The sequence below is a fragment of the Onychostoma macrolepis genome, chromosome 16 (genome assembly GCF_012432095.1).
Source record: "Onychostoma macrolepis isolate SWU-2019 chromosome 16, ASM1243209v1, whole genome shotgun sequence".
NCBI classification, from domain to species: domain Eukaryota; kingdom Metazoa; phylum Chordata; class Actinopteri; order Cypriniformes; family Cyprinidae; genus Onychostoma; species Onychostoma macrolepis.
The window spans coordinates 18,815,854-18,843,361 of record NC_081170.1 but is presented as its reverse complement, the minus strand read 5'-3'; the positions used below and the strand labels follow the sequence as shown (position 1 = coordinate 18,843,361).

Here is a 27,508-nt window from a genome sequence, read left to right as displayed (position 1 = left end):
ATGTGAGTAAAATCATCTATATTTATTTTTTATTTTTATTTTTTTTTCCTGAACTGTGGATTACTATGCTGTTTGGATGAAGAAAACTGTGGCCTGTACTTATCTGAAAAGGGACACCAGCTTGGTAAGACTTTGCATTTTATTTAACATTTGACTTGACAAACATTGTTGTATCCAAGTATTCAACATCCTGCTACTGTATGTCTGTGTTCTTAACAGGTCAGTAGATATATCAATCATATTTAAGTTCATTATTTGTTAGCTATAGTAAACACTTGCATGCACTGTAAATATTAAAATATTGTAAAAATTCAACTTAAATTCAAAACTTAATTTAAGTTGGTCTTTGCTTTCATTAAACAAAACAATGCATTCTCTAAACTGTAAAACATCCATATAATGTTCCATAGGATGTTACATATTGCATATTATACCAAGCACTGCACTGCCCTTGTTTTGTGTTGGTTTATATCAAGTTATATCCATAAATATTTGGCAAAAAATGTTTAATGCAGTTATCTAATACTGTGGTTTCTGGGTGCCATGGAACTACTTTGTTGGCCTGATCAGAGTATTATTTTATTCATAACATAAATGTACCAAAGTGTAACTGGTTAATACGCACAAGGCAATAAAAATAAAAAACTTTCTATTTTGGCAGCCTGATAAAGTTTCTTATAAATCCATTTCTTTCTTTTTGCCTTCAGTGAGGATGGAGAGACATCATAAAGTTGCATGTATCACCTTCAAATTTAAAACAATATCTTTTTGAGTTACGCTGTAAATATGACATATCTTTTCTACTTTAAGAAGACTTCAATGTTGAGGTGAATGTTGGCATACTTTGTAAAACGATCCGAGGCATAGAAAAGCAAGTTAACGAGACTGCAGGGGTTTAAGTGCTTTCAAGGTAGAGGTTTTGTAGTGATGCTACTAAGATAAGATAGTAATGGAATATTGCAAAAGCATAATGTGTATAATGCATGCAGCTTAGCTGACACAGCATCAATAAATCAATCCAAATGGCTTTCACATTATATGACATACTTAGAATACAAGAGGAATACATGATGAATTTATAAGCTTTATATTCATTAATGACAGGTGGAAGAGACCCACGTCAACATTTTTTTCCTTTTGCAAAATTGGCAATATCAGCCAGAATTAGGTTCAGTTTAGAGCAGCATGATTACTGGTAATGCAATAATCACAGACAATTAAGTCTTTACATATTCTTGTACTGCGAACTGTAACCTGAAAAGTGTTGTCTTAGAGGTTTTGTTTCAGAACATTAAGGTAATTGAGAACTTAGAAAATGAAGATGCACTCACTAAGGGCTCTGGGTAAATGTAATGAATATATAGGTCAACATCAACGTACACAAAGTTGAGCGGGTTTCTTCTGGTGAATTGCTTGTTATAGAAATTCAGTATGAGGAGAAAGTAGAAGGTGGTGTGATTATTAATAAAACACAATCTGACAGGTAGTATTTTTCATTGTCAAATTGTGCTCTTGTTTTAATGGGAGACAGCAAAATCTGATGGGGTTGCATACATCTTCAGAATTCCGGCATTCTGATCATCTGATAAACAGTTTCCCAGCAATTATAATAATAGTAATTATATATAAGGCCATGTCTGTGGGTGTGCTGAATAGGCTATACCAATTTGTTAATTAATATAATTATATTAATCAATATAATTATAAAAGTTTAAATCATTTCTTAATGTTAATATTACAAATACTATAATATAAAGTGTTCCCCTCAGCTGCTGTTTAAAAAAAAGGTGTAGAAAAATAAACCAGGTACACGCTCGAAATGTTTATATAGTGTTTTATTAACACAAATCCCCCCAAAATATTTTGCACCTAGACAGAAGGAGTTCAAGTGCTTAAAAGAAAAGTCATTACAAAGAGTATAGTGATTCTGTGCAATACAATAGCTAAGCAAATATTATTAAACAACATTCATGACATGTATAATGCTTTAAACATACATTTATTTCAAATCTAGCAGCGCCATCTTCCTTTCCCACAAAGTGATAGTGTACACTGTATGGATATAAATCAATGGCTACAGTACAAGGGGGAAAGAACTTTATCCACAGATAGCATATAGCACATAGTGACCATTTTGATTCAAACCTTGCCCCTCACTCCCCTGTAATGTTAATACATGTATATCATGTAGTTATTGTGGATTTACATTAATTGTTTGTGTGTTTTTTTTAATTGTTAATATTTGAGGCCGGATCTGAAGCAGTGGCGGGTGCTGAGTGGATTTGACTAGTAATGTATTAGATGTGTGTACTCACTGCCACAGCATTTCATTTCATTTTGCTTCCACAGCAGCAGAAATACTTGCCCTGGTCATACAGTTACTTTTATGTTCACACACATTTTATGCTCAATATAGTGCCACGCAATCCACCAAGTTCTTTCCCACAGACTGATTAGACCAGTGATATATATATATATATTAATAATACAAATAATATAATTAAATGTATATACTTTATATATATTAAGTTTTATATATTTTATATTACAATATAATTTAAATTATTATTATTTTTATTTATGGATATAATTGCATATACAAATATAAACTTGTACATACTGAATGTGCCCGTTTGCATAACAGACACAAAAGTATTTATGATAAAATAATTTCAATTGTTTTTACTTGTGCTCATCAAAAGAGGACACAAAGTGTAAAATATATTTGGTATTTCATATTTAAATATAAAGTTCTGTAATACAAAACTAAATAATGCCATTATATTATCCTGTAGCTTCATTTAGGTTAGTTAGTCATGATTTAATTAAAGAGACAAACACAAAATCATGAAAGCTATAAAGCCCTGACATGTTAAATGTGTCCAGCGCAAACATAGAGCTAATGCTATATAACAGGGCCGTAACCACCATAGACATTGAGGGAACAAGTCCACCTTCAGAACTGAAAATATAGGCATATTAAAGAAAATAGGGCATTTAATGAATGTCTGAAGACTGAAGAACGCCCAGGTGCAATGATGCAACTTCTTCTGTGGTTAAATAAAAAGGAATGGGAAATGCTTTTAGCAGTATTCACTACTGTTTGTACTAGGCCTGCACGATATCTTGCATACGATATTTAATGTGCATCTTGTCAGTAAAGCCGGTTCTGTAATCAGCTGTAATTTCCATCACGTGGGTGATTTCATATAGAGCTGCATTTACCACACAGAGCCGTTGTTCACGGACAAGCTGAGCAAAACCACGTTGACGAATCAAAGAACCTCTTCAGCGGGACCTGGACCACAAAGAGCATATCCTGACCTATAAGCACAGAATTATCCATGGTTACACAAATATTCATTGACAAATATTATACAGACCCATGTTTTTAAGCTTTTTCATGCACTGTAAAAAATAAAAAGTTGAGTTAACTTAAAAAAATTAAGCAACCAGCTGCAAAGCTTTTTTGAGTTTACTGAACTTCAGGCCTACACTGTTAAAAAAAAAAGAAAGTTGAGCCAACTTAAATTTTTAAGGCAACAAACTTAAAATGCCTTAAAATGTCAAGTTATGTGGACTTAAATTGTGAAGTTGTCTTAACTGACAATAAAGTTGACAGGACTTACAAAAACAAGTGCAATAAACATCATTTACGTTTTGTGAACTTAAATTGTGAAGTTGTTTTAACTAAGAATAAAGCTGAATAGACTAAAGTGCAATGAACAATATACAGTCAGCTTGTGAACCTCAACAATGGTGACTATTACGTTTTTTTTTTAATCATGCTGCAATGCATGCTGGGATCCATGGATGAGTTTTGTACTATGCTAGTACCCAGCATGCATTGCAGCATGATTAAAAAAAAAAAAAAATGTAATAGTCACCATTGTTGAGGTTCACAAGCTGATTCTTGATGTCTGTGTGAGTCTAATTGCTCCCATAGATTAAAACTTTTTTTTTTTGTGGAAAAACTGCTTGGAAAGTCCTTTATATCAACTGACTGTCGCAGAACCAGGGGCTCTTAGAATCACTTTTACTATAATCAATACAACATCCATTGAGTCAGAGATTAGACACACAACATGTCCATGTTTACGCTAAAATGAGATCAGATCACTAACAAATGATCTTCATTATAAACAAATAACAACCAACTACTGATTATTTTCTCTAGGCTTTTGATTTGTAACTAATATGTTGGAAGAACACATGGTTACAACAGCCAGGAGAAAAAAAACAGTTAACACAGAAGTCAAGGGTCAAGAGCCCAACTAAAGCAGACACTGATCTCTAACATGGTTACTTCAAATGAAACAAATCAACATCTAAACCTTAGTTAATTCTCAATAAGATCTTCTGTAGATGTCTGACAGAAATAAAGTCAGTCACTAACGAGTTAACGTGACTAGTCGGGTTTTACAGTGAACTTGTCATTTTAAATTTTTAAAGTGATATTGTTCATTGCATTTTAGTCTATTCAGCTTTATTCTTAGTTAAAACAACTTCACAATTTAAGTTCACAAAACTTGACATTTTAAGGCAGCACGAACACTTACTTTTTTAAGTTGAAACAACAACACATTTTTTTTACAGTGTTGAGCGAACTTACAAAAACATTTTTTACCAGCTTCAGCAGACTTTTGAGTTTGCTCAACTTGTTTTTTGTGGGAGATTCTCACATTTCTGTTGTATGAACTTAAAACAACAAGTTGAGAAAACTCAAAAATCTGCTGAAGTTTGTTGCCTTAAAATTTTAAGTTGGCTCAACTTCTTTTTTTTTTTTACAGCACTGTAAGCCTATAGGCCTGAAGTTCAGTAAACTCAAAAAAGCTTTGCAGCTGGTTGCTTTATTTTTTTAAGTTAACTCAACTTTTATTTTTTACAGTGTGCCAGCACTTAATAAAACACTGTATATGACTGAATATTCACACTTTTTTTAGAGGGCCTCACCTTTGTTTTTTCTTATAAAGAATGGTGACAATCAAAGAGAACAACAGAATCCCAAGCACACTCGCTCCAATCCAAACACCAACGCTCCTGTCAGGCAAACCCACTGGAAAAAACAAACAAACAGAAAAACAAAGTGTGAGTAAATAAAAGCACTTTGACATGAACTGAGATGACAAACCCTCATGTCTTTCCAAACCTGTATGACTTTCTTTCTTCAGTGAAACATTAAAAAGATATTTTGAATAACATTAAGAGCATTTCTGATCATATGATCAACAGTTTCCCTGCAAAAACCTATGTGCAGATTCCTAAAGGTTGTGAAACAACTAGCCAATGAAACCGGAACCAGTGTGTTCTGTATATATCAGTGTATATCAGGTCATATATGGGTGTGCTGAATATACCATCCTGTTAAATTTGTTCATTTCAATTAAAAATAATTAGCTACTGCATTAGTTAAAACATTTCTTAATGTTAATTTAGATAACTATATTAATACACGGTGATAACAAAGAACGTTTTTGAAGAAAGTAAAAAACATTTCAGCATTTAAAATCTACTGAAATGTTTACACAAATACACACAAGTCTTTCATTATTTACTTTTTATTTATCATATAGAGAAATTATTATTATTATTATTATTATTTTTAGATCTTAACATACCTGATTGCTAAGTGCTTCTGTATAAGCTACAAGTTTATTTAATTTTAGTGTATGATTTAAAACAATAATAATAATAATAGTGGTAAATTTACAGTAAACAACTACGCTACCCACAAACTTTTACCATGGAAAAGAAAATGTGCCAAAACAGCTCAGTGGTGACAGTCCACTCCCATGAATCATTGTAATGTACACAATCACGTCAGTCTGTCTACAGTCTTAGAAGAATGGTTAACTCCAAAATGAAATTTCTTCTATTTACTCACCATCATGTTGTTCCAAACCCATTAGAAATTTAGGTAATACTTTATATTAAGGACCAATTCTCACTATTAACTAGTTGCTTATTAGCATGCATACTACTAGCATATTATTAGTACTTATAAAGCACATATTAATGCCTTATTGTTCTTATACCCCATACCTAAACTTAACAATTATCTTACTAACTATCATTAAGCAGCAAATTAGGAGTTTGTTCAGGGAAAATGTTTAGTTAACACTTAATATGTGTTCCGTATTACCAAAAGTGTTCATTCATCTTCAGAACAAAACTTAAGATATTTTTAATCAAATCTGATTTCTGTCCCCCAATTGAAAGTCTATTCACCCAAAACTCAGATGCTTCAAAAACGTAACATATATCCATTTTAATCCAAGTCTTCTGAAGAGACATGATTGCTTTATATGATGAACAGGTTTAATTTATGCTTTTATTCACATATAAACATTGATCAGCGAACATAAAACTCATACCTCATACTTGCTCGACGCATGAGGACAAAACCCTTGGTTCTAGCTGAAATGTGCTTGTGTAACATGCAAGAATTAACCACATTGTTTCTTGCACGGCGAGCAAGCAAGCATGCTTGAGCTTCTGCTTCCGCTTTTTTGATATCTTTTTAAGTTTTAAGTGTCACAGATTTTGGTGAATGGACTTTTCGATGGAGCAACAGAAATCTCTGACGTTTGTTTGTGTCATGTTCAAACTGTTGCACATTTTCTAGGCAAAAAAAAACTTGCAAAAAATAAAAACAAGCATGTGCATTTCATAGCATTCTAGTGTCTGAAACAGGATACTAGCTTGCTGGTCGATAAAGCTTATTTTTGCCAACAGAAAATATGTGAATGTACAAACTTTATTGTTAATAGTTTGATAAAAGTTAGTGCTACAGCATAAGCTGTTGACTTTACCTTCAGGAAGTGTAGTTGGAGAAGTGATATTACCTACAAAACAATGTTATTTCACTTTAGTGCACATACTAGGACAATAAAAGATATTTAGTCATTCATAGTTAGTCACTTGATATTACTATGTGCTAAACTGGGTGTACTGAAGATTACACACTTTTTTTTTTACAAGATATCTAGGCATGTTTAGAAAGATCATGTTGTCAGTCAAATTATTATAGTAAGTCAATTACTTACAAGAGCACGATTCCTTTTTGTTGATCTGCAAAACAAATAAAAAGTCCACAATGAAAGCATATGGGTACAAAGCAATGTTAGATAAGTTATGCAATTACATTTATTTTTGATGGCCATAAAACCTGAAACACATAAACAGTATTACACTTACACCGGCGGAGGGGCAGATGAGCAGGCATTCCAGGTTTTCATGGCAGGTCTGCAGGATGGCTGTGTTTGCTGTTGCATTTAGAAGTGGGAGCATGCACTCCGTAATTCCATCAGCATCAGAAATTCCTACCACACTTCCCTAATCAGGAAAGGGAGAGAAAAGGAATAAAGATTGGTCGGATGGCAGAGTTAAGAATAAGCATATGTATGCATTTACATTTTCATGTGCAAATGTTTTTTATAACACCATGCCATCTTTACGTTTAGGCTAACGACCCTATAGTCAGACAAACAGTTTGAGATTTAATTGCTGGATTTATGTATTAATAGACTGTAAAAGCCCAACAAATAGAGCAACTCATCAGTCAGTAGCTGAAAAAAAAAGAAGATATTTACAGTGGCAAGAATCACTTTATGAACCTTTTATTATTTAAAGGCTGGGGCACCCAAGTAATCCATACTTTCAACATGACTACCTTATCTCTCTTCTGTTATCTTGTGAAGAAATCATGAAGCAGAGGCCTTGTAAATGATCACTTCAATTGTTTTCAATTAAATGTTGAAAAATACAACTGTTTGTATTAAATTGTGACTTACAGAAGATTTCACATCCTTATTCTTGCCACTGTATATTTTTGTAATATGTAAAATATTTACATTGATGACCCATTGGGTCTCGCAGTCATCAACACCCTCTTTAAGGTCATAGGTCATGTTGAAGTAGAACTGGCCGTCACGCTGTCTCTCCCCTGTGCATCGCAGGACATCAGATGCTGTTGCTGGCAGTACGATGCATAACAGCACGGCCACAACTGAAAGAGACATGTACAAAACAATTAGTATACTAGGTTCATTTGAACAGGTGCAAAAATAAAACATAATATAAAAAATAAAATATACAGAAGCTTATGCTGCCTGCCAAAGCAAAATGCAAAGAAGAAGCATGAAGAAAGTATGACAACGAAAATGCCTTCAGAGTTTTTTTGATTGATTACTAATTGATTCAGCATCCATTTTTACACTTTTAAATCTTTGAAACTGGGAACAGCCAGACCCACCTGTCATAGGAGAAATCGTAGTCTAACACACTTTTTTGATGTCAAGGATAAATAACTCAAATGATAAAAAGGCACACAATTTCCATCTAAATTACACAAAATGAGGAAACCAAATATGCATAGCAGTACACACATCACATGAATTAAGTTAATTTGATAATAGGCCTAATGATTTAATAATTGTTCATTTATGATACACCTTAGCTTGTACCTGCGATTGTTGATCAGTTCTAGATCTAGAAAAATGGAAAAGGAACTAGTAAATTTTCAGGACATTATGTGTTATCCATTATCCGTTGTAACCAATGTTTGCGCAGAAGAAACAATGTGCCGCGCACACGCAAAAATGAGTTGGGAAAGCCATTTGATTAAAGCGAATGAATTGCAATGCTCGGGTAAACCGCTATAGAGTTGATATGCGCCAAATGAGTCGCTGTAGAAACCGAATATTTTAATGGTTGCGGACAAAATAGCTCAAATCGAGAACCAGTGCAAACGCATTGACATGTGAAATAAAACGTCCTCGTGTATTAAAGAAGAGTGGCTTGATTAAGTGCTGGAAACAACGGTAACAAAACTCAGAGACATTTACAGTCACACACAGGTGTATGCGAACTGTACTTCATAGGGATGTTTAGAATTCACGTTCACGTTTTTTTCTTTCTTTTTTTTTTTTATATTTAACTTACAGATCTCAGTTTAAATGTTTCAGTTTATTTTGATATTATATTATGTTAGGCCTATATTATAAACCTAATAAATAATTGACCTTGTTTTTAACGGGTCTCTAATGCTAATCAAGGATGTATTTATTTGATCAAAAATACAGAAAAAAAAAGCAGTAATATTGTGAAACATTTTTGCAATTTCTAATATTGGTTTCCTATTTTAATATACTTTAAACTGTAATTTATTCCTGTGAAGCAAGTAGTGCTTGTATTTTTTTTATCAAATAGATACAGCCTTGATGGGCATACGAAACTTATAAGCTTTTCTGATCCCAAACTTTGGAACGGCAGTGTATTATACTGCAAAGAAAAAAAAAAAGTTTTCTCAGGTAACCTAAAATGTACATCATTTAGTCAAGGGTCAAATAAAATATTATAGCACATTAAAGTTAAAAGTGACACACTTTTTTTGTGTGCGCACTGTACAGGTATGGTAAGAATGTTTTTGCTCAGTTGGCCGAAATGTCCGCCCAATAGAGAAAAGTTTTGCTCAGCAAGAAAAAAAAAACATTGGTTGTAACCCTGTAACCTGAAAACACAAAATACAATGGGTAATTTAAAATGCAGATAAAAAAAATAAATAAATTCCTTAATATTAACATAGTAGATATACTTTTTTTTTTAGAGTGTAGCACACTAACTAACTATTAATACACTGCTTAAAACTATAACTGTTCAGAATGTGTAGTTTTATAAGTTTATTAGCTAATAAAAAAAAAAAAAAATTAATGGTTCAAAACTGTTCACGTGTTCAATAATTCAGTGTTGTATTTAAAAATACATTTATTTATATTTTAATATTATATTAGGTATTTATATTATTTTACAAACAAATATAAATTAACATATATAAAATATATATATATATTTTTTTTGCTGAGATTTGATGTAGTGACAAATTTTCCCGTCGTAATTACGCAATGATGTCATAGCGCAATGACATCACAACGTCATTTAGCAACTTTTAGAAACAAATCGACCTTCCTTTAGCAACTTTCCCTGAAAATTAGTTGGCAACACTGACCACCTTACCGTGGTCTGATGCAACACAGGGAAAAGGACGTCCATATTAGGACCTTCACAGCCATTTTAGAGAGAGAAAGGAAACATTACCTTGTTCTGTTTTTTTTTTTTTTTCACCAATACTTGAATTCAAACATGATGCAACACAACAGCGACATTTCTAAACAGCTCTGGATGATTGTTACTTCTGTTTGCAAATTGAACTACTAACAAAGGAAAAGTAAATGGCATAATTTTAAAGGAAGACATCTGTGCTAAACTTAAATGTCATGGGGGACATTGTTTCTGTAAAAGGCACATTAGCATAGAAAATAGGTATTAGTCACTTCTTGTACACACTACTGCTCAAGTTACAGCATCAAAGATCTCACCCCTCTCATACAAAGGAAAAACACTCACAAGCTAAACCACTTCTGATTGCCACAATAGTAAGAAAAGATAAATTGGTTAGAATACCTGCTGAAATATTAATATCTTGAGAACTGAGAATGCCTCACAACTCAATTGTATACTGGTGGCAGCAAAATGTTCAACGAAATCACGCTCAGGGGATTTTCATGGGTGACAAAGTTTTTCTGAATGACAACATAACATTTTCTCAGATTAACAAAAATCACTTCCAGAAGCAGAGATAAGGAACTGTTTTCCCTTAGAAGATGTGGTGGTACACAATCCATATAAGACCTCATGTTCTGAAATAGCAACAGCTTTGCTTCGGTTCCTATGTACAAGTGCAATCAGTTGCTTTTGTATGGTTTTGTATGAGTTTTATTTTACAATTTTTTTTTCTTTCAAATTTTTGTATTTGACAGATTAGAGTCAGACTAAAGAAATGCGACCTTTCAATAAATGTGCTGAGATTAATTAATCCTACTGTCAAGAGGAAAATTAAAGTCACTTTCAGATTATGGTAAAATTTATTGTCAGCCACCCTAAATGAGAAGACGTCCTATCCTTTTCACTGACATTTGTTTTTAAACAGTTAATTAAAATATGCATATGGCACATGAAAATATATTCCCAAAACAGTATACTAGGTTAATAGTGCTAATAGTTCTGTACAATGTAGTTATCCTTGCCCACAAACAACAAACTAATGAGTTGTTTGATTTCCACAAGGCGCTGGAAATGTGATTTTATCTACCACTACAAAAACATAAATAATGGGTGCCTCTTTAGTTTTAACATTTTAATCCCTCAGGTGTATTAGTCTTCTAATAAGAGTCTGCAAAGCTATGCTAATATTTCACCAAGTTGTGGCCTACAGACTGTCCTATTTGAAGGGTTGCTTCTGGAGGGGAATTCCCAAATAGACAACTCGACGCACGGTATGAAGACCGAATCAAATACAAAACGCAACTTTCAGTTAAAAGTGAAATTTTGATGTTGGGTGAAAAACCGTTAATTCTGGGTGGCCACATTAATGGAACTGTTTTCATCGCGAATGAAAAAAAAAAAAGTAATAATGATACTGTCACTTTATTTATTGTAAGTGTGACTTTGTATCTCACAGTGTGACGTTTGCATAACAATAACTGGCTATTTGTAGACACACACCGTCGATTCATTTCACTATCAATCGATGACTTAAATCCGCAGGTCAAACCATTCCGACAACTTGTTATTTTGTGGCTCAAGCAAAACTGCGGATGGAAAGTTGGTACACAGAGATGGAATAATAATAATAGGCTAATGAAATAAAATAAATGTTGTAATCGAAAGAACTTACCGAGAAATGCTGCACTTCTTGTCATCTTAAAGGGTGAACGCCGAATGACTTAATCTCTGCTTGACTTCCTGCTCCAGCAAAGTGAAAGCAAGCTGACGTAACGCAACCGCATGTGCTGAGCAAAACAAGACCGGCTCAATGCGTTTTAGGGAAAATGTTCATTGGAATTTTGCCCAAATAATATTCAATATCTTATTATTATGATTATTATTATAATTAAGTTGCTATCATATTTTGTTTTCTGTCCGAGTCGACTCCTAGTCCTTAACGAATTGTGTTTGAGTGGGAGACGTTTATTAATGTCTTTTTATCTGATGTTGTAGTTTTTTTTTTCTTTCATGTCACACATAACGTGGATTGCTGCGTACTTGGAAAATTGTCCAAAATGTCCGAATCTGAGCCAAGTTTAAGTCCAAGTTCATTCATAACTACAAAACAGACAGTTTTGTAGCCATGCAGCCAGTAGTTTAGTTAACAATTTTAAAAGGTTGCATGCCAAAACAACACATGCTTTCCAACTGGGGAGTCCTGAATTCTTGTCTAGACTTTTCTTAAATCGAAAAACACAAATTCTCAGTTTCACTATGAATTTCATGAGCAGAAAAGGAACATCATAGCCTCATTCTAGCATTCTGGCAAATTTATTAGCGCTAGTGCTTCACAGAACTTTACACCACGGTTGAAGTTCAGTGATATGTGGGGCTCTTTTTCAGTTAAATTATGGAGATTTTTATTTTGTGGGCATAAACTGCACCTCTAATCCAAACTCAAACAGTAATAAACTCAAAGATTTTTGTTTTGTTTTGTGTACTGTGTATTTGTGTTTCTTTTCTTTCTTCAACTCGTAACATTGAACAGGGATCAGTGGGATCATATCCCTGGATCAGAATGTCATTGTGTTGTGGCAGCAAATTCTAAATTCAAGCAACACAATCATTTTCTTATATTTAGTATGTGAAAAACTGCACCATAAGTAATTGTTACATGTTCCCTGTGTGTGTCCTGCCCCTGTTTGCTGAGTGTTTTGTGTGTCCATAGTTATCCCTTGTTTGTTGTCACGACAGTTAACTAACATCCGGCCATGTCATCTACTCGCTCATTAAACTATGACAGGTGAGGTAGACTATTGCAAAAAGGTCATTGCATAGCATCTTTCAAGTATGAGTTGGGCAACACTTCCGTGTTCAGGAAATAGGTGCATATATATATATATATATATATATATATATATATCCTAGTGTTTCTTTGTTTCTGTAATGGTGTTGTTTTTGCTTGTGTTTACTGTTCCCTGTTTCTTGTGTTCCCTGACTTTTGTTTCCTTTGTTAATTCCCTGCATATAGATTCACATCTCCGCTAGCCTGGACTCCATCCCACATTACAGTAGTAGGGGGACTAAATTACATTCTACCAATATGTCATATGTAAGTTTATTTCTCTTATTTAGTGTTATGAGGGGCCTTATATATGAATGAGCCTTATATATGAATACATTAACCTTTTGAGCGGTACGGTCCCACATATGGGATTTTCATTTCCGTGCCACTGGGAGTACGGTCCCACATATGGGATTTAGAACGTTCGGTGACGTCGCATAACTGCCAAATTCAAACTGCGTTTTCGCGCGTTGACTGATGCTGAGATGCAGCTGCACTTGTCATATAATCGCATCTATGCAGTGTTTTTAACCACATAATGTTTATTTTATGCTTTAGACATTTAAATACACATAAGTACTAGTAAAACAATACATTTAGAGTTCGTAAAATACACTCAGATGTTTATGGAAGCAGCAATAACAATCCATTCAAATATAATTTTCAGACGTGTTTTATTAATACCAAATACACATAGTGTAAGTAACTATAAAGTTCACTCTATTCTCCTCCCATCTCACCCGCCACTTACTTGCATGTATTTCGAGAAATTGATGAATTTACGTGATGTAAATCCGACTGACAGGACTCTCTGAACTGCCGCGCGAACAAACATGGCGGCGCCCATCTCACATTACAGATCACGATCAAGATCATTTAGAACTGTTTTAAACGATAAAACACACTCATTTGCACATATTTGTGAATCGGAATATCAGATAGTTGATTATATGGTAAGCAGGTTTATGAATATTTTGAATAAAAAAGGAAAAAACGAAATAAAAGCGATACATCTGTCATACAGTGTTATTGTGGCCGCGGTGTGTCACGTGACAATCATGACGCGTCGCCATGGAAACATTAAGGGGAAACGTTCTAAAATAACGGTCGCCTAAAAAAAACTCACTCTGGGGGGACCGCTGGAATATTTTAAACTCACCACTGAAAAGGTTAAGACAGTTTAAATCACTATTTACTCACCTTTATGTTGTCTAAACTCATATGACTTTGCTTCTATTGTGGAACACAAAAAGGAGAAATTTAGCAGAATATCCATACTGCTCTTTCCAACACAATAAAATTGGATGGTGCACAAGAACAACCGTGGCATTCAAACCATAAAAACATTCAGTTTGTTAGACATTTTGATAGATAACTCCCCATAACTTATTTTCACTCCTCATAACTTTTGTTATAATATATATATTTTTTTCTTCTTCTTCTTTGGTCTGCAATTATGTCAGATAGACCACATCAAGTGTGATTCTGGTTTCATGACTAAAAAAACTATTACAGCACCACTAAGCACTTTTTTTTGGGTTAGTTCACCCAAAATCAAATAAGTCATGATTTACTCAGCCTGAAGTTGTTCTAATGCCGTTCTTTCTTTATCAGACCACAAACAGAGAAAAAAAAACAAAGTCCCATGCACGCTTGTCCATATATGGCAGTATGTTTGTGCAATCTCAGAGAAAAAAAAAAAAAAAAGATACAAAAGCTGTCACTGGGGCAGTACCTAGATAACAATGGTGCCCCTACAAAATATTGACACTTGGGATACAGTTTTGACATGTTCACTTAGGGTGTACTCATTTTTATTGCCAGTTATTTGGACAATAATGGCTATATGTTGAGTTATATTTAGAGGACAGTAGATTTGTACTTCTATACAAGATGCACATTGATTACTCTAAAATATATCCAAGTTTCATTTGTGTAGCATTGTCCCTTGAGAAGATATATTATAATTTTTGCTGAAATGTGAGGTGTACCCACTTGATATGTGGTTTCATGGCAGCTTCTGTGGTTCTTGAATTTCAGCCAGGGAGCACAGTGAGTCATTTTCCTACACTTAAGATTGATTTAAATCCTGTAATTGCACATATTTAACAACTCGTGCTTATTGTGTGGTTTGGAGAGGAGGGGTGGGAGATTACTGTAACTCACAGCGACTACTCAGGCATAGTGTTTGAAGTTTCTTTCTTTCATAATTCCATTTCTCTGCACTGTCAGTTCTCAGAAATCCCTAGTCTCTCATGGTTAAGCTAGAACATAAGCCCCAGTACATCAAACATGACAAGCATATTTTGATTTTTACCACCAGCAGTTATTTTATGCAAATGATCATAGATATATTTTATATAACAGATACTGTATAGCAACAAAAAAAACTGTACCCTTAGGGGTGTAACTTCTTTTTTCCTCTATCTATGACAATCCTGTCATCACATTATCATGTTGTCTGACTGTCTGTTTTCTATGGAACACAGAAGATATTTTTGAAGAATGTTTTTAACCCAACAGTTTTGGTGCCCACTGATTTCTACTGTACGGACAAACATACATTTAGAATGAAGAACACTCTAGAGACACAACACATGGCTGGATATATTGATTTTCTTAATATACTTAGTATATTTGTTATATTTTAACATTCATTAGAGAGGTTAGAACCAAATAATGGACAACAAATAGGGAGTTCACTATGTAATGACAAATAAATGTTTGTTAAGAGGTGTGACGAGAATAAAAACTGACATGTGGGCTGTTTTGCTTTGTTGCTGGTGTTGTGCCAAATTTTGCTGATTGCCTAATCCAGGGATTCCCAAAAGTATCAGCCAAACCTCTTACATGCAAAATATTGATTTGAAGCAGCTCCTAAGATTTTAAGTTAAAATGTCAATAATATAACAACACATTTGCATGTTCAGTGTTTTCTGATGTTGGTTAATCACATAATATCTCTCTTTTTTTTCCCCCTTTTTTAAATAAATATATTTTAATTATCACCTTGACCTTGTCAGTTATTGCCTTTTCCATGGCAACCTAATATTTATGTGTCATAGCCTTGCTCATGTCCACACTATATCTTTGTCAACATTCAGGATGAGTTAAAATGAGCTCAAAGTACAGTATTTATAATTATACAGTATGAAACACATAATAGAAGTCAAGTCAAACTTTATTTATAGAGCACAACTTCAACACAACCATCGTTGATCCCAAGTGCTTTACAATAAAAGGTTAGATAAAAAGCAACAGAGATAAAAAGGGAAGAGAGATGAAAAAAAAACCATACATCAAAATTTGATTTTAAATTTGATTTAAAAACACTGAGCGATGGAGAGGCCCTGATAATGAGGCGTAGACTGTTCCAGAGTTTAGGGGCAGCAACAGAGAAAGCTCGGTCACCTTTGGTTTTACAGCGAGAACGAGGGACAGATAAAAGAAGCTGGTTTCAAGATCTTAATGACCTAGAGGTTTGCATACCAAATTGTGCATATGTCCTATTTTTTGAGAGAGATTCAATAGGCCTAAACAACAGCTAATGAAACTTAAAACTTATTTTTCCCTATTATTTTCAAATCATTATAAAAATTACCACAAACCTTTATAGACATTTATTTGTAAACTCAAAACTGAAGTTAAACCATCAGTCTCACTAAGCCTGCTGTCCATTCCTGAGGTTAAAAAAACAGCTTTTCAGAAGTAAGTTATTATAAATGCTAATTTTATAAGTATAGTTATTATAACATAATACAAAGTATAGTTTTATAAATGTACATACATAAAAATGAAAATATATATATTTTTTAAACTTTGCAGGATTTATGATGGTGATTATGACCAGTGAAATGCATCATTACAGTCTGTGAAAAGGTCCATTGTTTGTTTCCATGTTGTCAAGAATAAACTCCCACTTTGCTGTGTGAGAGAGCAGCACACCAAAGAATCACTGGCACTACTCCTTAAGTCATTTACCAGATGTTTGAGAAACATGACTCTCATTAATTACAGTTAAAAGTGTTGAGGTAATGAGGACTTTTATTATTCGTACAGAATAACGTTTCAATAGAACTGTCTTTTTTAGCCAGTTCTTTTAGAAACTCTTTCTGTTTTATTTGTTCTGTGTGTCTGGTAGACTTCCCCAGTTTGGCTTAGGTTTTCTGTTTTCTAAGGACTGGATGAGAGTGTGTTACCAGGAAATGAAATGAAATGCTGGCCAAATTTGAGCCTCAGATTATTGCTCTTGATTGTTTGGCTTCAGAAGGCTTGGAATATGTCACCCTGGACCACAAAACCAGTCTTAAGTGTCAATTTTTCAAAATTGAGATTTATACACCATCTAAGCTGAATAAATAAGCTTTACATTGATGTATGGTTTGTTTGATATGACAATATTTGGCTGAGAAAAATCTGAAAATCTGTAATCTGAGGGTGCAAAAAATCTAAATATTGAGAAAATCGCCTTTAAAATTGTCCAAATGAAGTTCTTAGCAGTGCATATTACTAATCAAAAATGAAGTTTTGATATGTTTACGATAAGAAATTAACAAAATATCTTCATGGAACATGATCTTTACTTAATATCCTAATGATTTCCGGCATAAAAGAAAAATTTATAATTTTGACCCATACAATCTATTTTTGGCTATTGCTACAAATATACCCCAGCGACTTAAGACTGATTTTGTGGTCCAGGGTCACATATAACACACAAGTCCTGTGGACCATGATGTGTGTTTACGCTTTTCAAAGATGGACAGCCACAGTTATGTTTAACAGTTTTGCAAAATTAGGTCCATCTTTTTCATCATTTGTCATTTTTTGGTACTTCACAGCAAATTGGAAGAAATGCAATATCCAGCACAATGTGGCCACTGGGAGCAAATTAAGAGTTAAGGCTAATTCACATTGCACCGACAGATGCCAACAAATGCCGATAGACACATTTACTAGGTTTTGTCTGATTAGTGTCCCTGTCAGCATCTGTTGACATTGGTTGTGCCTGTTTTCATCAACTGAACATGTTTGTTGGGTCTTTGATAGTGATTGTAACACTGAAGATTTGTTCTTAATAGGAGGGGATTTCAACTGTAAATGCCACAGATAAGAGTTATGTTAAGCCTCCTATGGTTTCTCGAAAAAGATTAATTCAGTTAATAAAAAACAACATGATTAGTAGACATATGGAGAAATTTTCATAAGACACAGAAGCAATATACATGGGTTCATTCATATAATAATATGTTGTCTTTAGCAAGATTAGACAGATTTTATAGTTTCAGTCATCAACTTAATTATTTCAGAGATTGTTCTATTATTGCAGTCAGTTTTTCAGATCATGGTTTAGTACAGTGCTTTCTAAATTTAGGATCCATAAAACATAAGAGTGCATTTTAATAACAGTCTTTTAACTGATTTAGAATTTAGAGATATTTTTATTATGGTGGGACTTTGGTAAAATACCAATTAGACAATTGAGTCAACAGTATGCTTACAACATCACTAAAGACTTAACTCGTTTAATGGTAAATTTAGAAGAAGACATAAAGAAACTTCAGGGATCTATTGAAATGATACAAAATCAAGAGCTTAGTGGAATTTTAGATGAAAAAAAAAAAAATTCTCTATGAGATGATTAGTTGAATCAGGTGTATTAGATGAAGTACAAAGGCCCTGTCCTAAAGGAAACCCTAGACCTTGACAGTTTTCCACTGAGTCCATATTTTCTCTACGGTCTAGTGGACTTAATGGACACACATGCAGCAGGTCCACAAGTGCACATGAAGTGTGCCATTTGGTACAGGGCTTCTATGTGCAGAGCAGGGGGCCTTCAGTATGTGAAGCAACTGCCCTAGACAAGGGTTTGTGTGAACCCCAAGTGTAAGCTGAGGGACATTTAAAACATCCACACTCAGCAGTTCAGAAGCTCTTGCATCACAGACTGACCTCATCTTCATGTGACATTCAAAAGGAATGTATGACTGTGTCTGTGTGAACAAAGGCTGTTATAAATACTTAGCCTACACTACTGCTTTTTCTCAACGGATTTTTGAAAAACGTATTTTGGTCGAGTAGTAGGCTAATTTAATATTCAGGATTACCTGACAGTCATCATTTATATTATTTTGCCATACTTAGACATCACTTACAGCAGGTTAGATTAAAATATAAATTTGTGGGATTTACGCACTAGCAGCAGCAAGTATTTTTCTTGTTATCTACTGTTTTGCATGCATTTCTTCTTCTGGACGCTCTCCCAGTCACAGCCACAGCACAAAGGTTAACTACATGTGAAAATCACTGCTTTACAAATGTTTTAACAACTTAATTTGCTCTCAGTGGCGGTGTTCTGTCGATTTGTGCTACCCTGTCAGATTTTGCTACCTCCCATTAAAACAGTAGGTAGTACAATTCGACATGAAAAATGCTACCTGTCAAATTATGATTTATTAATGTCTACACCTACGCCAACCCTAAACCTACCCTTACAGTAATGCAGATACATTAAATATTGTTGTTCAGCATGAGAAAAAAGACAGGACAGCGGCTCATCGGGAGAGGCCGGGGAGCCACAGCTTCCCCAAAATTTTGAGGTGAAAATGGGAGGAGGACGATTTAATATTAATAAAATTCACAATTCATGTCAGTTCTTGTCTCAGAATGTGTATTTTTTTGGTTGTAAATTCACAGCTGCAACACCATAACACTGAAATTGGAAAGCGCTGCTTTTCTATCGCGAATGTGCCGAATCTGCTGATGTAATCACAACCGCTAAGTGATAGAGAAGGGGAGAGGGAGGCGTAATTTTAGTCACACTATACAACAATAATTACTTTTTTTTTTTTTTTTCATTATTGAAAGGGGTAGGTTTAGGGTTGGGGTAGGTGTATACGTTAATAAAACACAATCTAATAGGTAGAACATTTATTTCATTGTCCATTTCCGGTCGGAGCTGTATCCCTATAGCCTTAACGGGGAAGAGTTGAGCACCGTTGGTAAAAAAAAATAAATAAATAAAAAATTAGCCAATCATCATCGAGTGTCCACTTTCAGCGCTGAGGAGTGTTGAGAAAAGAAACCTCTCAGGGGAGGCTAGCCTCCCTTCTAGTATATCAACCAATCATCATATAGAGACGTACATTATGTGATATTAGTTTGAACGTCTCCCGCTGCGCTGATAATGTACCAAGTACTTATGATGAGTAGCAATATTGAATATTTGATTGCCAAAAGATTTACCAAGCTGTCATTCAACACAGACCTTTAAGAAGGAATGGATGTTTGCTTCAAGTGATAGGCTAGGTAAGTGAAATTATATTATCTTGCTGTATGTTTGTCGTTTTTTTTACGTTTTCCGACCAAAAGCAACCAAAAAGCCATTTTAAAGTGGTTAAGCAAATAATTATAATAATAATAATTATAATAATAATTGGCATGGGATCCCCAGTGTTTAGACCACCCCTATAGTCAGGGATTTCCAAGGTACAAATGTGAAATTCAACGAAAAGAAAATGACAGCCGCAGTCGTCGGCGCCTACACCATATCTTGTTGCTAATCTTCTAAAAATGCCCTTTTCAAGACACTCTTTGGAGACAAAATAGAATAACATTAACTGAGAAAGGAAGACCTGCACCCAAACTGAATTTGCTAACAAAGGCCAGCAAAGTTTTTATGTGCCATTTCATTATGTCTACAAACCATAGTATTATGAAAACATTATACTGATGACAAGGTCAAGTAAGAAAACCATGTGTTTCGTGATACCTCTGAAATCACTTTTAATTGTAACTAGCCAAAGAGTCATTATTTCCTAACCATCTGACAAATGACTGGAAGTGCGGTGCTGGTGAATATACTGCTCTGTCACATAGCAATGGGTAAGTATATTCTTGGAAATGTGGAAACAAACAATACTAAGAAAAGGCTTGTGGTCATTTGACATTTGCCAAAAAAGGGGAAAAATAAGTTTTAGCTTAATTAGCTGTTGTGTATTACTTTTCTGTCTCTTACTAGTCAATACAAAACACACATTTGATCACAAGTTGGGCATTTTAAAACATAGAAAATCTGTTGTTGCACCTGTGACTAGTTCAAGTGTGTCACCAATACATATACGAAAGATCAAATATGACAATTTTGATAGTTTGATAATGGTATTTCAGGAAACACTGTCCCACTATAGTGTTTGCAGCCAACATGAGTCACAGATCCAAGTGTTTCCTTCCATTCAAACGGCCTTACAGAGAAGCCCTTTGTTTCTAAAAATGATAGAACAGAAAGGAAAGAGGACTTGAGGGTTGAGGTGAAGGGCCATTATAGCATTCTTTGATTTTCCTCTCTCTTCCCAGTGGTGCATATTCAAGGTCAGGAGATATAAAAAATGTCAATATATAGCATTTTTATCTGTGCTTTTAACTATATTAATTAGTTCAAAAGAGAGCTGTAAGACAATATTTCCAATCTCACGATGTTCACTTTCCTTAATGCAGAGGTAAAGTGTATTAGATGCAATATAAATAAATAGACGTTTGAATTTTACATTTAATAAACAGAAACACTTTATATTTAATAAGTTATGTTTTGCTTAATTGTCTATGGGGTATTGTCAGGAGGAAAATGAGAAACAAGAGACCAAAAAATGCAGATGAGCTGAAGGCCACTGTCAAAGAAACCTGGGCTTCCATATCACCTCAGCAGTGCCACAAACTGATCACCTCCATGCCACGCCGAATTGAGGCAGTAATTAAAGCAAAAGGAGCCCCTACCAAGTATTGAGTACATATACAGTAAATGAACATACTTTCCAGAAGGCCAACAATTCACTAAAAATGAAGTATGAAGTACTTATGAAGTATTCTAATTTGTTGAGATGGTGAATTGGTGGGTTTTTGTTAAATGTGAGCCTAAATCATCACAATTAAAAGAACCAAAGACTTAACCTTTTGAGCGGTACGGTCCCACATATGGGATTTTCATTTCCGTGCCACTGGGAGTACGGTCCCACATATGGGATTTAGAACGTTCGGTGACGTGGCATAACTGCCAAATTCAAACTGCGTTTTCGCGCTTTGTCTGACGCTGATATGCAGCTGCAGTTGTCATATAATCGCATCTATGCAGTGTTTTTAACCACATAATGTTTATTTTATGCTTTAGACATTTAAATACACATAAGTACTAGTAAAACAATACATTTAGAGTTCGTAAAATACACTCAGATGTTTATGGAAGCAGCAATAACAATCCATTCAAATATAATTTTCAGACGTGTTTTATTAAGATCAAATACACATAGTGTAAGTAACTATAAAGTTATCTCTATTCTTCTCCCATCTCACCCGCCACTTACTTGCATGTATTTTGCGAGAAATTGATGAATTTACGTGATGTAAATCCGACTGACAGGACTCTCTGAACTGCCGCGCGAACAAACATGGCGGCGCCCATCTCACATTACAGATCACGATCAAGATCATTTAGAACTGTTTTTAAACGATAAAACACACTCATTTGCACATATTTGTGAATCGGAATATCAGATAGTTGATTATATGGTAAGCAAGTTTATGAATATTTTGAATAAAAAAGGAAAAACGAAATAAAAGCGATACATCTGTCATACAGTGTTATTGTGGGCGCGGTGTGTCACGTGACAATCATGACGCGTCGCCATGGAAACATTAAGGGGAAACGTTCTAAAATAACGGTCGCCTAAAAAAAACTCACTCTGGGGGGACCGCTGGAATATTTTAAACTCACCACTGAAAAGGTTAAACTACTTTAATACACGAGTTTCACAATTTGAGTTGAATTACTGAAATAAACTAACTTTTCCACGACATTCTAATTTATTGAGATGCACCTGTACATCAGTGTTACATATAGACTCATAACACTTAGACATGGTTAGATAATGAAGCATTTGCATGACGTCAGAGAAACATACTGATATGAGCAGCAGTGGAAATATGGGCCAAAGTCACACATTCCTTTTGAGCCATGAACACTGTCTCTGATGCAAGAGCTGAGTGTTGTTGTTCTGAACTGCTGTCCTGTTGTAAATTCTGCTGTCTCGGGCAGGCTTGAAGTTGTCGTTACATTTATTCATTGTTAAGGATCCAAAAGATTTGTACATTCCAATTTCAATTCCAATTAGCTGTTTGGTTATGCACCTCAAGGTGTCTCTATGGTTAGAGCTGTTTCGTAGTAATGTGCAGTGAGAAAAACTCGTGGGAAAAGGATAAGGGAAAAACAGAATCCCCAGACATAATGAGAAAAGACTGACTGTATACAGATAATTAGCCTGTGAAATGTTGTAGTGATGATGCCAAAACCAGATTTTCTGGTCAAATGAAAACAGTATAGTCAGGACGCTCATAGGAATGTTGCACTAGACAAGAACATCTAATTAGAATTATTTGTTTTAATGTGTCACAGTCAGTCTCACTGGGTTTCTGGAAACAACAGTGGAAGAAGCCCTTTCCCTTTCCCTCTCCCTTTCTTTCCTTTCCTTTCCTTTCCTTTCCTTTCCTTTCCTTTCCTTTCCTTTCCTTTCCTTTCCTTTCCAAACCTTTAGAAACTATTATCACTGGCTTCCTGCAATTGCTGTACACACATTCAAGAGAGAGTCGAGTTACGACGAAAAGATGAAGATCTAACTTACACAGTGACTTTCATAAAAATCGTTCAGGAAACGCAAAACTTAAACTTAATTCAAGTAGGCTCTAACCAGACATGGTGAAAATAAATGATTCTTTCAATGAAATGAAAAAAAAAAAAGATGAAATTACTAGTAACAAATTAAATTTTGGGGTTGCACCCTGGACACTTCTCTGGTTCTGCCATTAGTGAACAATTAAAATGATTTCCTGCTTGTATTTGTAACCTGTATAGTCTGCTTTTGTTTCATTTTTCAGTCTGTTCCATGTTGTGCTTTGCCTGAGTTCTGTTTGCTAGTTAGTTTCTAATTAGATTACACCCACCTGGTTATCTTGTTATTTGTCTGGTTCCTCTGTTCATAGTGGTCACAACTTCAATGGAGTGAGGAGCGGTAGGAGAGTAAACTCAAAAAGTCTTTAATGACAATCCAAAGGGAAACACAAATGTAGAGCAACTCAGGAATACAAGCTGAGGAACACAGGGAGACATTCAGGGATGACACACAACAAATCAAAAAAAGAAAATTTCCATTCCTTGTCTATATCAATAGAATGACAATCATTTGTAATGGCATAATATACTGAGAGTGTCAGCACTGTTGAGTAAGCATAACACTACACTGTGAGGACACAAAAGCCACATTAGGAAAACACAGGGCTTAAATACTAGAACTAAATGAGGTAATTAATCAAACACAGGAGGAACTAAATGGGGACAGGAACAGGAACACCAAATATGGACATAAGGAAACACGAGGGAAAATTAGGAGCACAAGGGAACAACAACAAACACTAGGCACACAAGTTTGACAATAGTTCCATATAATGTCTTATGTTGTGTTATATATTTGCAGTTTCTCCTGAGATTTGTCATTAAAGAATGTAATTTTAATATTTCTTCTTATTCACTACAGCCGCACGGCACAGTATTCAAAATGTACTTGGAAATCAAAGCTGCACATGTCGAAATTAAAGGATTTCAGCATGTGCAGCCTCGTGTGTAAGATCCTGTCACTGTTCAATCACAGATTTCACAAATATGAACTTGTCAGGAAACATTCAAACAAAATGCTACACGTGTAGCTAATGTGGCTTTTTTGTCCTCACAGTGTATTCAACCGTGTTGACACTCCCAGTATATTATGCCATTACAAATTATTGTCATTCTATTGATACAGACATGGAATGGAATTTAAATGTTTTTTGGTTGTGTGTGTGCAACTTGGGAAGTGCCTCTCACTGGCTGGGAGAAGGTAACCAAACAAAATAAACATAAAGCACTTTTGTGGACATCTGCTAGATAAAATGCCTCAGCAAACAATATCTTACAACCAAGGCAGAGACCTTCTGTCACAAAACATTCATACTTGCTTTGTTGTTTTCTATGATGCTAAAGAAAGCTCATCTGTATTAGACAGTGGTGGGCCGTCAGGGGCAGCAGGGCCTGCTGGCCCTATAAAAAATAAAATTGTGTGAAAAATGTTTTTATTGATTATTTAGGTATCATTTTCATTTGTGTAATGTCCACAAAATTGCCTATGATTAGTTTCGTTGAGGTTGAACTGGAATATCCTACATAAAAAGTCTGCGGCCAGCACTACAGATAGTGCTACCCTTTTGTTGAAAGACGTCACATCTGATTTGTTACAAGCATTAATGACAGAATCATCAGCCAATCAAATTTTGACGTTCAATGACAGCACGCCCTCTGGGTCTAGCGACGTGCCCAGTGCTACCCCCAGTGTTTAGACCGCCCCTATGGTCAGGGATTTCCAAGGTACAAATGTGAAATTCAACGAAAAGAAAATGACAGCCGCAGTCGTCGGCGCCTACACCATATCTTGTTGCTAATCTTCTAAAAATGCCCTTTTCAAGACACTCTTTGGAGACAAAATAGAATAACATTAACTGAGAAAGGAAGACCTGCACCCAAACTGAATTTGCTAACAAAGGCCAGCAAAGTTTTTATGTGCCATTTCAAAGTTTGCAACTATGAGTGCTATGAATAGCTAACAGCTAGTACCGAGCACAAGTTATTTTGTTGGCAGTGTTTACTTTTTAATACGAGTAAAGGGACATGGAATGACAGACCCATGGACTTTATTTACATTTTAGAGTGACGTGAATGTGCATAGTTACCCGTGTATTGGCTGATTACTTTTACTGATCCATGTAGGGAAATTTACTCTGCCTTTAACCCACCCTAATCTGGCCTACTGTTGAAATTGTTGATCAGCCGTCATTGTTATTGAGAGCCTGTGTGTGACATAATGGGCATTATATGTGCATTATTTTGTGACTGCATTATAAAATGTTCCTATCACTGTGTTAGCTGTAACAGAGATGTGTCAGATGTGTGCATGTAGTTTACAGTTGCTTACTGAAGGTCCTGACTGAAACCCCACGGTACGCCACTGGTATTAGACCACTTGAAAACAGGGCAGGGACATTAAGGGAATATTTTTTAATTGCTATGAAATGTATTAAACCAGGGGTGTTCCGTTCCTGTTCCTGAAGGCCAAGTAGTTCAGGTTCAGTCTGACCAAACACACTTGCCTGAAAGGTAATCCTGAAGACTTTGTTTAGCTGGTGCAGATGTGTTTAATTAGGATATATGGCAAATATACCTGCCTATTTTACAGTTCCAAAGTTAACCTGCCAAAGAACACCATTCCTACAGTGACAGTGCAGTAAAACTGCTATGTTTAGTAAGGGTGACTGTGGAGTGTTGTAACAATGGGTTAGATGCAAGACTGCCTGTGCTGTGCTGATGTTGTTGTTTACTTCACAAGCTCAAATCTATTTTGTTTTGTAGATTAATATACTTTTTGAATGATGAGGACTGTGGATTGCACTTCTCTGAACATGGAGACCAGCTTGGTAAGACAGTGTGCATTTTAATGACTTGATAAATACTGGTGCATTCAACTACTCAACCTCAGAACTCACAACTAATGCCTCATGTGTGTTCTTGAGAAGTGACTGGATATATCAGTCGTTTTTAATCTTTTTAATGGGCCATCAGAGGCCCATTTTCCACAAGTTGGTATGAATCTTTAGGGTCTTCGTGAAATGACTGCAACATATGCTGGTTAAAATTCCTCCCCTTTTTACCTTGTCAAAAACAGCTCTGTTTACAGCAACCTATTTCAGTGTATGTCTCTTTAAATGCTAATGAGCTCTGCTCACCCAGAACTAATCCACTGTGTCCTCAGTGGCTCTTATGTTCACTTTTACATCCAACTAAAAAACACATGCATTGCTAATACAGGACAGTACATCAGTGTCACTAAAAACAACACAACCTCACTCTTTTTACACTGATTAATATTATAGGTCAAAGAAGTTCCACTGTTTGAACTGCTTGGTATTACTATGATTTCATCATGTGGAAGGAATTCATATTATGCCCTTCCAGACTCTGTCAACGAAGCAAAGCGAAGTAGTAGAGTTTGGTATTACCAGGCGGTGTTTATTTGCAAATGTTTTATGCATATTCCAATTTTGCGCATAAGTTTAATTCGTTACCATCTTGTATTCAGTTGAAAGTTAATAAAATAAAAAAAAATAAATAAATAAAATAAAAAATAAAAATATTTTGTAGTTGTTTACAGGGGTATCACTGATCAGGGAAAAGGGTGCCCAGAGGATGACAGGGGCCCACAATAGCCGTGTTTCCACTGTAGGGCTAAAAACGGGCGTGCTAGTGCGTGCCAGAGCCAGTCGTGTTTCCACTGTCACTTCCGGGGCTTGATCGTGCCTCGTCGGTGCTTCCTCAGGGCCAACGGCCGGTGCTTTCTGGCCCGATGAAAACCTTGGGCCAAAGCGAGCCACTTGGGGCTAGAGGAGTGGTTATGAACAAAGGCGGAGTTTCTCCGCGTCTTGAGTGCGTCAGCGCTGCAGATCATTTCATAAAGTTAACAGCTAACACCAGCATTAAAGACTTTTAAAATA

The 27,508-nt window shown here is 35.1% G+C and overlaps 1 protein-coding gene across 3 annotated transcripts; it reads right to left on the bottom strand.

Moving 5' to 3' along the window:
- Nucleotides 1-130: 130 nt before the first annotated feature.
- LOC131521373 (uncharacterized) lies at nucleotides 131-26,423 on the bottom strand. Of its 3 annotated transcripts, XM_058746007.1 has the most exons (7): nucleotides 22,246-26,423; nucleotides 7,854-8,008; nucleotides 7,198-7,335; nucleotides 7,047-7,071; nucleotides 6,813-6,845; nucleotides 4,954-5,056; nucleotides 131-3,324 (listed from the first exon to the last, which is right to left on the bottom strand). In XM_058746007.1, the coding sequence occupies exons 1-7, from the start codon at nucleotides 22,370-22,372 to the stop codon at nucleotides 3,276-3,278; spliced, it is 630 nt and encodes a 209-aa protein (XP_058601990.1). In that variant the 5' UTR covers nucleotides 22,373-26,423; the 3' UTR covers nucleotides 131-3,275. The 3 variants fall into 3 exon arrangements, with proteins under 3 accessions (XP_058601990.1, XP_058601989.1, XP_058601991.1); XM_058746006.1 differs by lacking the exons at nucleotides 131-3,324; nucleotides 4,954-5,056 and having other exon boundaries at nucleotides 5,098-6,845; XM_058746008.1 differs by lacking the exons at nucleotides 131-3,324; nucleotides 4,954-5,056; nucleotides 22,246-26,423 and adding an exon at nucleotides 11,735-13,062 and having other exon boundaries at nucleotides 5,098-6,845.
- Nucleotides 26,424-27,508: the final 1,085 nt, after the last annotated feature.